The sequence below is a fragment of the Leptidea sinapis genome, chromosome 28 (assembly GCF_905404315.1).
Source record: "Leptidea sinapis chromosome 28, ilLepSina1.1, whole genome shotgun sequence".
Taxonomy (NCBI): Eukaryota; Metazoa; Arthropoda; class Insecta; order Lepidoptera; family Pieridae; genus Leptidea; species Leptidea sinapis.
Window position 1 is genome coordinate 2,303,163 of NC_066292.1, and position 13,662 is coordinate 2,316,824.

Below are 13,662 nucleotides of genomic sequence, written 5' to 3' on the forward strand. Positions count from 1 at the left end.
TTTAGGGATAAAAGCGTTATGATAAAAAACAGTAGAAGATTAAATATATTTACATTAATGATGTTATTAATTACAATTTTCGGAAATATCAGTGTTATTAACATCGCCGGTAGCACTACAAATAGTATGAATGAAAACTTTAGGGTGAAATTTTTTAGCAAGAATGATCATTCGGATTAAAGATAGTTAGGGAGAACAATTTCGGGTAAAGAACTTTAGGTGAGCTAATATGGACCCAAAATTTATTCCTGGGGCTATTATTTTAGGTTTGTAAAAAGAACAATATTATAATAAAGAAGGTATTAAATACAACCAATGAAAATATTATTATTCCATATAATTTAATTAATTTAATCTGAAGTATGATGACAAATGGTCTAGTCGACTAACTATCGTCAGGGTGTCGCATTTGCGTGATGGTGTGCGCGCGCATCGTAAAATTCACTCTGATAATTTGTCCCTAAAGCGCCAAAAGAAGTATACCTTCAAAATATGGCTTGTGCTTAAAGCCACCAACAGAAGTAAACATGAATTAAGGTGAGTTTAATAATATGAAGTACAATTTTGCTCACCCAGCGTGACGCCCGTCGACGGAGCCGACTTTACTCGAATGTGTTCTAGTATAAGTAACATGTGAGCATACGTAAATATTAAAAAGCTGTTTTTAGATTTCCGTACCATGTACGTAAAAGAAAACGGAACCTTTAAAGGACCACTTTATTGTTCGGCTATCTGTCTGTCGTCTGTCTGTCTGTTAACACCCTTTGTCGGGAACGCGTGGACGTATCAATATGAATTTTAAACAATATGCTCAGGTCTTTTGAAGCTGTAAAAATCAATTTTCTAAGCTTACGTAAAAAAAGATAAGGCCGTCTGTTACACTCCCAAGGGAATCAAAATTAATAGGGTATTTTCCGTTTAACCTAGTTCTGTGAAATTATTGGCAAAAGTCTGAAATCTATACATTTGTAATTTAATGATAAAAATAGGGTCTTAATGGAAGGAAGGGCGGTAAATTTGGAATTGAGTTGGCCGTTTTATTTAGGGTATCGTATGAAAGAGCTTTATTGGTACATGCTTACTCAGACTTTATATATTTTTATGTACGAGTATAGTTAATTAACTATACATTAATTTTCGGCTTATTAAGAAAAAAGAAAAAAAGCTTTCCCTTTAAAAGATTACTATGGACAATATTTTTCCCACTTTGATCTACAAAGCGTGTATACATAATTTTTGTCAGCCACCCCATAGAAATCTTTTTATTTTCTACAATATCAAATGTAACATTTAATATTTACAATTCAAAATTTGTACGGAACCCCTCGGTGGGCGAGTCCGACTCGCACTTCTTCGGTTTTTACAACATACCCTACATTTCTATAAAAATATCAGACTCAAAAAAATACAGTAAAAAGCAAATCAAAAAAAGACGAACTATTTAAATTATTGCATTGTGATTGGTGGGCACGGTTATTTCAATCCGAAGTTAAATCACAATCAAAGATTTCGTTACATAGATCATTTTCTGTAGTGTCTCAATGTCTCTAGCATTATTATTATTAATGATTTCATCACTGAGCTCTAACAAGAAATAGAAATAGTACGAGAGCTGCCCAGTCGTGACGTAATAACAATTTACTGATACTAACAACATTGTTGATATCAGATAGTAATAGATAGCACTTAGTTTCCATTTAGAGTTACTTCACCAATTATTTGTTCTTCAAATTAAAGATATATGGTATGGTATGGTATAGGGGCTCCTGTTTCCGCAATTAGACCACTAGCATGGGTCCATTTTGCGTGCAGTAATGGCCAGTTACTCCAAGCAGCCCAGCTCCTTCTAGAAGTTCAGAACATTCCTGGGGTGTTCGCAGACTTCCTGGAGCGACCTCGTATTGGTTAAGGTTTTTGCCCGTTGATTGGCCACCCCCGCATATTCCAGGATTAAGTGAGCGACCGTTTCGTCTTCGGCCAGACAGCCTCTGCACTTAGGACTTTCCGTTATGCCGATTGTGAAAAAGGTGTTTGTTTTGTGATATGTGACCCGTGGGCACCCCCACCATTATACGGATGTCATGTCTGTTGAGGCTGATAAGTCTACATGTCAGTTTGGGCGACAGTGCAAGTATCGCCTCCTTCGACTGTCTACAGCTTGAGACATTCATCCATGGGATGTTGTGTAGGTCGTTGGTGAGAGAGCGTATCCATGAGCGCATTTGGCTGAAGGGCAGTGGCAGAAGTGGCAATGGACCAGTCACTAGATTTGCAGATGCCCGCCTTGCAAGCTCATCCACTGCATCATTTCCCAACGAACCGCTATGTCCCTTGATCCATTGCAGAGTTACTCGGTTATAAGAGGCAACGTGGGGAAAGTTACAATGTTTATTTGTTGTATTGTATGAGTGGAAAATAGTAAAGATATAAGATAAATGAAACATAAAGTAAAGTAAACATAACGTGATTTTGAGGTTTTTATACGTGTTCATTAGTAATATTGTGCACAGCATACAGTAAAAGTTTTGTGGTTTAATTATCATAGTTTCCGGAAGAAATTACAAGTAAAACCATTCGTAATGGGTGAGTAAATCACTTTTATTTAGTTTTGTTTTGATAGCTAAAGTAAATTTATATTTTTATAGAGTTCTATTTTTTTGTCTTAATAGTTGCGTGCTACCGAAGAGTACCAATGCACTCGTGGGGTTAACTTCAATAAGTCATTATCGGCACAATTATTCCCTATTATCGTGCGCAAAGTTCGATTTTGCGCATGCATTTGCATTCGCAAAGTACCACTATCCCACACGTTGAGAAGACTGTGCGGGAATGAAGCTGAGCGTGTGGGAATGTGGTGAGCGTGCGGAATCTTTGAAAATAATTATAGTGGTCGAACTTTGCGCAACTTAATAGGAAAAATAGTATACGATACTCGTGCGTACGTAGGTCGTCCTGCACTCGCATCGCTCGTGCGGGAACTACCTACTTTGCGCACTTGTATCGTAATGTACTATTCCCGTTCATTGGTAGATTGACTTCAGACGATGAAGAATAGGGATGCGACGCGGAAGTATAGAACCATCTCATCAGCGTCCTGAGCAAAAACATCTCAGACCACGGCAGGTCGCACGTAAAGAGCGGTAATAGGGCCGGAAGAAAGAATTGAGCCCTGAGGAAGTACCGTCGTGATGAGATTCCGTTGTTAAGAGCGCCTCGACGCAAAAACTATCCGTTAATTGTACATTTTCACCTCAAAATCTTTTTATTAACCAAAATATCTAAATTTATTAATTGAATTCGTTGGTTCACAAACAGTTAGGTCCTTAAAATTTTAGTCATAGATACTTGTATACAAAAAGTAATTAATGATTTCACAACAGCTTTCAAAATCCACGTTAATTGAAATCTATTGAGGTATTCAAGAGAACACAAATGAATGCAAACCAATTCCAAAAATCCTTTTATCCGAGCTCGTAGCATTAATAAGTATTTATTTTCATGATTCTCATAGCGCATTCCCGTTTGTAAAAGCTAATTTTCTTTCTTCGTTAGTTTTCCAACGTTTTGTAATATCCGGTTGTTTTCTATTTCATAGGATAATTAAGCACAGTTGCAGCTTTATATTTGCGTACAGAAAAACAGGGGGAAGTAATAATAATAATATTTGAGACTTTTTTAAATAATTTATAGAGAGTACTACAGTTTTTTATTATGAGTTATTACCGCGCGACTATTAGACTTATTTGATGTTAATTCGTTCCATACGACCATTACAATAGTTGTACGCCGCCCTACGCAATGTTTTTTTGAGTTCAATTCGAGTTTTGTTAACTGAAATTATATTATATAATTATTACGCAGAGGGAAATGAAAATTGATACAGCTGCGTGACTGCTTTTAGTTTTAAGGAATTCCATCGAAAACGCCGTAACTTCTATTTATTGTCAGATTTTCAAATGTTTTTTGAGTATATACAATTTAGTTTTAATTAGCCGATTTTATATATTATTTAGGTACTACATTCCTATTTGTTATTCTTTCTGTTCGCCAAACAGCCTCGTAAAAGCACTTGCTTTTAACAGGTAGTCTAAAGTTCTTATTTAGAATGCAAGTTAAAAGTAGCTTTGGGAAGTCCAAAGTAAATTAAAGCAGGGATCGTTGACCTAGTTCCGACGTAGTTCGAGAAAGTTCACAAAAATATCGCGTGTTCCGTTGCTATTAATATGGCGTTACATTTTATAGGTATATCAAATTAATAGTTTTGTGTACACTGGTCGGTTTTTAATCATTAATTTTATTAGTTTTGGAACAATCTATTACAAATTGATTAAAATGATTTGGGGGTACGGAATTATCTGAAAATCGAAGGTCGCCGACTATACCATGTGTTTGTAAAGGACCTGTATCTAGCATTTTTATTTTGTCTGGATGTGAGGAGCTATTATGTTGGGATAATTAATAAACAAACCAATATTTATATTGATGTGTAGTGTAGTTTACATAACATTTAATTAATATCAATATTTTGTAATGCTTATAAAGCTGGGAATAGGTATGCAGCTAAGTTTTCCCAAGAAACTACATGGAAAATAGCTTAATATTACTTAACAATCACCTCTATACCACGATATATAAATTTCAGTAGTATATGAGTCGTTAAGGTGCTTCAAAACCCGACTTGCTTAGCTGCTTACTGCTTTCTTCGGTCTGGGAGATATCCGAAGGCCCATTTCCCCAGAGACCATGACACCATAGTGGGGTATTCCAGTATTGAACAAGATAAATGGTATAAGCTCCCTCGGGAATATTTATTGTTTAGTTATAGGCTCGTGTTGCATTACGCTATGTTTTAGGTAGCATTGTGATACGTGATTTCCCATATCAGTAGATAGATCGTAGGTAGGGTCGTTTCGTCAGTTATATCCGTAAAATAACATATTGCACCATTTATGCTGCCTTTTACATGTGTTGACACAACCGCTACGTATATTAAACAACATATTATGCCAATTTTTGTTTGCTAAAATAATCCACAAAAAATTAAGTAGTTCTTTACATAGTCGATTGTATGACGGTATATTCGCTAAAGTTTTGCAATTGATTATAATATCTGTAGCTATTACCACTAATAAGATCATTTTGAAGAATTAAGTTTCCACGTAAGTTGAAGAAAAAGCATAAAGGGCATTTACTTAGTTGCAAAGGACGCCGGCTAGATTATGGGAATCACAACAGCGCCTTTTCGTACGGTGAAGCAGTAATGCGTAAGCATTATTGTGTTTCGGTCTGAAGGAAGCCACAGCTAGTGAAATTAATGGGCAAATGAGACTTAACATCGTACGTCTCAAGGTGACGAGCGCAATTGTAGTGCCACTTAGAATTTTTGGTTAGATTTTCAAAAATCCTGAGTGGCACTGCTGATGGGCATGGCGTATCAATTACCATCAGCTAAACGTGCTTCTCGTCTCGTCCCGTATTTTCATTTAAAAAAAATCAATTACCATCAGGTCCTGCTCGTCTCGTCTAAGGTTTGGTTCATGGTTCATATGTTTATGTTATGACTTATGGACAATTATGAAAGGCTAATATGTCTAGCCCATTGAAATTTGCTACTCTAATTGTTTTAGGCTAGTTAAGCTTTCAAACTCGCACTTTCAAGGTAGGAGCCAGTTGGTAGGAGCGCCCGGACGGAAACCGAGAGGTCCGGGTTCGACTCCCGCATCGTCCATGAAATTTGGTACAATTTAAATTAGTATAATATCTCTATCTATAACAGTTGGCTCACAGAAACCATTTCTTTCGTTAAAACTAAAAAACCAAATATTATTCCTACATTATTCAAATTAATATGTTAATTGTATTGGACATAAAACGTGTATGATTATAGTCTTCTACAGTATATCATTCTAATGTATGGTTAGAAGAAAAAATAAGAATAAATAATCCAGATTTTTTACGTTGCGGGATTAGACCTGGGTGTTGAATGCATTACCAATGGACAGTTATAAGCAGTCCTTCGCGCATAACATGCCAACAAAAGTCAGGCAAAAAAGTAGCTACAAACCAAAACCTTCAGAATTTCTATCCTTAGTTTAACTTACTGGAGGTAGGCAAATCTACCTTTAACGCTATCCTATCGACATAAGGCATTGGACTATAACTATATTAGACATAACTACAGATAGATAAGATCTTGTCATAGTGACAGCAATTTATCTGTAGCTAGAGATACGTTATTGAAAACGGCCGTTAATGGTTGACAGGCTTGCCCTGCATGTTTCAGTATGACTCTCTCTCTCTGTTATCTCTACTTTAACAATTGAATGAGATAAAACCTTTAGTTGCGAATGTAACGGGCAACTACTAGTTATAAATAAATGGTAAAATACGGAATGCAAAATGTGCTATTTCGGAAAATATTTGATTTGACATCACGGTGGAAGAAATTAATTTCGCCTCTTGTTACTAAAATACTTAAAATAACGATATTTGAACATATCTCGTGGAAAGTTTCCCCAAAGCAGACATTTAGCGTAAAAGCTTCGTTGTATTTTACGTTGGTTCTCGTAGAATAAATATTTTACAATTTATATTTATGATATGCAGATACTCGCTTTGTCACACGGTCATATTTACATACCACTTATATTGTCAGACCTTTGTTTTATTTAAAACTAGCTGCGGCCTTCGCTGTCGTCCGCGTGGACACTATAAGCAGCTTAACCGATTGTTTGTCATCAATAATGCTTTTAATAAAGAAATAATAACTACTCGTATATTGACTCACGGACTAGTAAAAAAATAAGGACTCCATGTCACCTTACATAACAGTGTAGCACCAAAACAAGCCGATTAACGTGTAAATACATAGCCCCACGCATACACCTACACTACTACAGGCCGATAGGCGGCCATTATAAGAATTGTCATCGTCTGTGACGATCTGTTTGCGTCTCAATAAAATATTTAAAAAATGCCGTCGTGCATTGTGAAAACGTGCAAAAACAATAATACCGAACATCAAAAGTAATTGTGGCCATATATGACTAATTAAGGGAGAAAAAATTGTGATACTGGTTTCCCTCGTAACCACACACACACTAGGTTACAAGTGCCTCACTTGCTAATATCGCGGTGCGGAGTCCTACTTTTTTACTAGTCCGTGTATTGACTATATCATTAGCCCAAGCACTTAACACATAGCAATAAAAATTTATAATCATATCACGAATCATATTAAAAATAAAGTATCAGTCAAGAAATCAAAAATATATTATAACTACAATATATTATAACAGAAATAAATAGAATTACTTGTTTTATTTGTGCAACTTACTTCTCAATATTATTTTGCATATACAAAATATTACTATGCTCTTGCAGGGCGTATTGTATAGGTAGGTAGTACCTTTATATTGTACCACCATTTTGTTTTATTGTGACTTGCAATAAAACTTAAAAAGATTTTGAAAATGAATATGAATTTGAATCTTCATAGCGCTCATTATGATAAGTTTCTAGTATAATTAGGGCATTCAATTAATAGTGAGAATGCGCATGTTACTTATAACTAGTATTAAATATAATATTAGTTTTCGTTGTGGCCGCTTTTGAGTTCTAAGCTCGAAATTCCTTTCTTCCTTCCTTCCTGTACTGCAGTGACTACGGCTTATTATAATATAATAATAATATTGACACACTTTTACACAAATTATCTTGCCCCAAACTAGGCATAGCCTGTACTATTGGTACAAGACAACGATACATTTAATACAATATACTTACTTAAACATACATAAATACATAGAAACATCCATGACTCGGAAACAAAATCCATATTCATCATATAAATGATTGCACCAACCGGGATTCGAACCCGGGACCTCTAGCTTAGGAGTCAGGGTCACTAACTAATCGGCTACATGGGTCGTCAAATAAATAAATAATCCTTCAACTTTGTAAATATAGAAATAACTTGGCGCTTGGTCGGGTGAATTCAGTCGGGTCGGTCGGTGCTCAATTATTACAACACCCACATCTCGAATTGCAGCCATGGCAACGGCGGACCTGTGAGTCAGATCATTAACTTCATAGAACAAAAAATGTTTGCATTTTTCATGAATTTTGATATTTTATTATTTATTCTGCATAAAAGAAGCCAATAATAGTAGTTACCAACCACCAAACCTTTGCTACTCCAGAATAAAAGATCCCATGAACTTTCCGGCCAAAAGCCTTAAATTTCTAAGAGATGGGTGATTCTCTTCCAGGTAATAAAGGTTTTAACTGTTTTTTTTTTTAAATTTAAAATAAAGTCTTCGTTCATTAAAATGTTATATTTACTATATTTAAGGTACCTACATGTGGCATAGTCGTGGGACGCCCTGTATACTTACTTACATTTACCTAACTTTAGGTTTTTTGTTGTTTATGTATATTATTAGATTTAATCAGATTAGGCATTGTATATTATATTCATATTTAGATATGTATTTAAAATTTTATGTATATCATTTGTTGTTATATTTTTTAAATATTACCTCTGTATCCCTAGTGTTCCAAATAATGATATTATTTTACAGACTCGGAAAAATAGGCAAATAGTTTTTTGTCACTACACGACTCAAGCACATCTCACCTATAACTATGAATGAGTTACAAACCTATCTTGGATGACATGGACTCCAAAAATTACAATAATCGTAACTAGAACTAGATTAATTAATTAGATTGTATAAAAATACGCAATTTTTTAGTGCATATTATATCTATTGTTTGGAAATAGTGTTTTTGAAGTCGGTTGTTTTTTGTTAAAATTGTAATCAGAACCTAACCAAACTCTTACCAAACTATTTTTGAAGTATATCCTTTCCAATAAAAAAAAAACATCGAATTCGGTTGGCGCGAAATTGAGTTTTTATCGTAAATTTATCATCCACTTTGCTATACGTATGTATAGCAAATTTAAGACTTTTATGGTTCTCTCATGGATGCCATTGTCAGATCTGGACTAAATTACAATGGGACCACACGGGAAGCACCAGCTTTGAAATAAAAAAAGAATTATCAAAATCGATTCACCCAGTCGAAAGTTTTGAGGTAACAAACATAAAAAAAACATACCGACGAATTGAGAACCTCCTCCTTTTTTGAAGTCGGTTGAAAATTGATTCAAATAAGATATGAAAGCAAAACCACTGAGTTTGAAACTAAAGTTTTCCTACTTCGCGCTGTTTCTGAAGCAATGTTTCGATTTTAAAAGTTTTAGCAAAGTTTGTACAACTTGAGAGTTCTGAAACCACTAAAAGCCGCGGCGGAAATAAATGAAAAATTGCGTCAACCATTAACATTAACCATTTAACCGTTATTGTTGTATTAATAGTTTAATTTTTGAAGCCATATTTATAAAAATATATGTGTGGGAGGGAGGCTTCTTGGCACAGATGTTGGCTAGAGGAATATTACAGCCTTTTTTGCCATTACGTAATTAATGTCTTGTGCCAGATTTTGGCGAGCCAACATGTCCTGAGAATGCCTCGTGTAGAGGCGAAACACGTGTCGTGTGTTTAAAAGACAAATATTGGCGGAATTAACACTAAAGAAAACTCAAAACATTTGGATAATTATGGATTTCCGCAAAGTAAAGTACTTCAATATTTTTTTTTTATTGGCTAATGTGCAAGAGTTATTATGTTTCAGTTTGACTAGCTTGTGAAATTACTGGAGTAATTAAATTTAACTTCTTACCTCTTAAAGTAACGAACGCCAAACTCAGTGCCAAACGGATTTTTTTCAAGAATTCTGAGTAAATATAATATTAGTAGATTATCCGTTCTCATTCCTTAATTAAGGATCCAACAAAAAAGTATGGTTTAGCTTTGACTATAAAATATGATTATTGTAGTATGAATAATATTAGTATAGATTACTTCTTCACTCTCGGTCGATTATTTCTAGTATATTTCGTGCAACACGCAGCTGTAATGTCCCCATTTAACTATTTATTAACAAACTTATTATCCGCGTAGATTTCATTGACGTCGCGAACATTAATTCGGATTTTGTTTTTAATTTTACGATTTGGATCCATTTGTTGACTTAAGTTATAATTCGCATTACGCTGTCTTATCATTGACATACTATAAACAACTACCACCTTAATCATAATGGTCCGCTAACTTAAAACAGTCGCTAAGGAGTGTTTTTTCTCATTCTGACTTAGGTCAATAGAAGAAGACAGAGTGTGAATTAGCAATTCCTTACGTTAGCAGACTATTATGAATAAGGGGGCTAGACTCCATATCACCTAATAAAAGGTGTTTAAAAAATGTCCGAGCGGCGCGCGTTGGCCTTAACTTATACAGATAACATTAAAACATTGATTGAAATCAATACCTTATTTCGTTACAGTAATATTCAAAGTCTAGTCAAAGTCAATGCAGTGCCGCTCAGGACTATTTAAAAACCCAAAAACTCTGAGTGGCACTACAATTGCGCTCGTCACTTTGAGACATAGAATGTCTCATTTGCCCAGTAATTTCACTAGCTGCGGCGCCCACAAATATTGATTGTAACGCAGTTGTGAGGGAGGACTTTAAACGCGCTATTTATGACTTAGGTTCCAGAGAATAATTAACAGTAGGAAATTAAGAAATAGTATGGTACTTTTTGCTTGTGGTAGTGTAGTGAGGCGGGTCGTTGCCTTCCGTAAAATATGTTCGTGCGAAGCAATGGCGGGTCCATGCGTCTCACTCGTCAACGGCTGGACGGTCATTACGCCATCGAGAACTCTGCTTTTGTAGTTAAATTTAAAGTTGTATTTTCTTTAAAAGTTTCATTGTTTAAAATTTATAAATATATATATATATATATATATATATATATATATATACAATCAGGTACAATAACAGTTAACAAGATAAAACTATCATCTAATAAAAAGTATAGCATTTTTTTGTGATCATGAGATCCAATTAAAATTGTTGATCCAGTTAAATTATGTTTGCATAATAATTTAATTTATTGTCAGTGTGTTTGAATTGATACTCCCACTGTACTCATTAGCTCTTGAGATTTTTTTTTAATTTATGTACATTTTTTCAACTACTTAAGTAAGTTGAACTATTCGAATAATTGTTGAATTACTTGAATAGATTGTATTTAAGATATTCGTAGAATTATGAAGCTGTACACATTTAATTAAAAGAGTGGCATTCAGTTTCTTGCCATTTCTTCTCATTCAAATTCAAATTTAAATATTTTTAGTCAAAATCATTTATTGAACCTCAAAAACTACCAACCATTCAAAATAGACTGCCTCAGGAAACCTGGGAAGAACGGGCGCAAGAAACTCAGCGGGCTTTTTTTTTATAAAATTTGGACTACAATGTAATATCGCACAATAAACATATTTTATAATTAAAGAGCCTGAGGGTGTTCGCTTCATTCCCAGTCTGTAGTATCATTAAGAAAATCGTTCTCACAAACGTTTTGAACTTCTTTTAAATTTCGTAACACATTGGTTTTGTACATTTTCTGGGATCATATTGTAGAAGCATATACATCACTCAATAAAAGACTTACTAATTCGACTTAATCGAGTAACAGCGCCAGGTTATAATTTGCTCAACGTTTCGAAAGTGGTGGTAAATGATCGAATGTATATAACTTTGACATGCACAATCATTTTTGATTTTTCATTACCCTTTTTTTTTACAAATATGTTAGGTATAACCGCGACTCAGAACCAGTTTTTATTGGTATTTTTAAAATATTTTTTGGAGTTTACTCCTTAAGAATCGATTTTCATATAAGGCGCCCGGTATGAGAAAAATGTTGAGAGTAAAACCTACTCATCAAATGGGATAGTAACGTTTTTGGTGCGCATCATTTCTCGCGCACCTTTCACTTTTCATTTGTGTGTGTGTGTGTGTCTATATATTCTTGTGTGTAGCCAGCATACACAGTATACTGCGTGATAGCTTACGCATATACCTATTAGGGTGTGTCAAAATGTAACTTCCTTGATGCACCTTTTTAAATTGGAATTTCGAGTTCCGCTTTTAACAGGAGTTGTGTTTGGGCATTTCCTGTTATATTTTGAGCGTTCAGGATTTATTTGATTTTTTAATTAATACGCTTTTATTAGCTTCTCCTGTATGTCTTTTTGTAACCGACTCCATTGGACTTGATTTTGTTTAGTACCTGTTCAAAGACAATCGTTCTTGGAGAGTAAACTCCAGTCGTGCATCGGAGCTGACACACACATATTTTTTTATAAGTATAGCGCTTGATTTCACGCTGGGAGTAGAGTAATTTGTTTGATGATGCAAGATGCAATAGTGCCGATGGTTACATTCTATTATGCCTATCCAGATCAACCAACAGGCCCGCAATAAAAATAAAGTGAAAAACACAAAATAAATGGGTCGGCTTTTCTATATTAGGATTTAGGTTACTTGGTGCCATTTATTCAAGTCTTACATTCAGAAAAATTAATTTCACGACTTCTGTCTATACAGTTCGTAAATTATTTGTATGTAAGTTTAGTGAATAAAATGTAGTCATAATAATTATGTTTCTTAGTTTTATAATATATATATAATAATCTTAAATAATAATAATTTCAAACCAAATCATTTAACCATTATTACTTGTTAGCGTATATTTTTTTTCCCCTTAAACAAATATTTACTTTGTGAAAATTATTAAAGCATGTGGTAGATACCTGTAATTGTTTGTTACATTAAGCACATTATATTTAGTCTATATTATAAATATGTAACGCATCAATGTAAACAAATGTTGGTATTTCTAAATAAATAAATAAAAATATTTTGTTTCAGTAAAAAAGGCGCGCTATGTTGGAATACCAGGTGAGCAATTCCTTATTAATAAAAGCAATTTTTTATTACTTTTACTATTTCAAGTCAAACATAAGTCTCTTTTAAGTCAGATTAATTATAATTTAAATTTAAACTAATAAATCTTAGAGTCGGATTAAATAAATTCTAAGTAACCTTTAAGAGATGATATATTTCGGTGGTGCATTTAAACCGATTAAACAAAAATAATTCACCTAATCGGTTCATAAGATTGTATTCTGAAGGAGATACAAGAGTTGAGCACTACTGAAAAAAAGAAGAGCGAGATACTAGGTTCTGCAAGTTTTGTTGTAGTTGAAATTAATTTTTTACCGCCTACAATGAAAACTGACGATGAAGTGTACATTTAGACCAGTGCCGAAGCCTTTGAAAATGATAAAATAGTAGGTGGTATACTTGGTTTTTTGAATTTTTCACCTAAATTTTTGAGGTTATGTGAAAAAAGTGTAATTACAAAAGTTGTAGATCTCTTTATTACCTACAACTTTGCCAATTAACTTTTTTGCCATAAGACTTGTAGTTTTGCCGGAAATTGAGATAAACCGTTTTTTACCCTAAAACACCCCCCCTTTTCCACTTCCCGACCTCAGATCGCCCGTAATTTATTTTCCCTTAATTTTTGTTATATTCTCGTCCTTTACCAATGGGTTTCAACCCGGGACCTCTCTAGCTTAGTAGTCAGGGTCACTAACCATTCGGCTATATGGGTCGTCAGTGTTTATATGATGTATGACATATTATAAGGGACGAGACGAGCAGGTCGTTCAGTTGATAGTAA

General features: G+C 34.2%; 1 protein-coding gene across 1 annotated transcript in view; it reads left to right on the forward strand.

Moving 5' to 3' along the window:
* LOC126973054 (phorbol ester/diacylglycerol-binding protein unc-13-like) overlaps nucleotides 1-13,662 on the forward strand; it is a 115,531-nt gene that overhangs the window by 41,999 nt on the left and 59,870 nt on the right. The window contains exon 2 of the mRNA XM_050820168.1: nucleotides 12,846-12,875. Within this exon, the coding sequence (XP_050676125.1) occupies nucleotides 12,846-12,875 (30 nt within the window). The remainder of the gene's footprint in view (nucleotides 1-12,845; nucleotides 12,876-13,662) is intronic.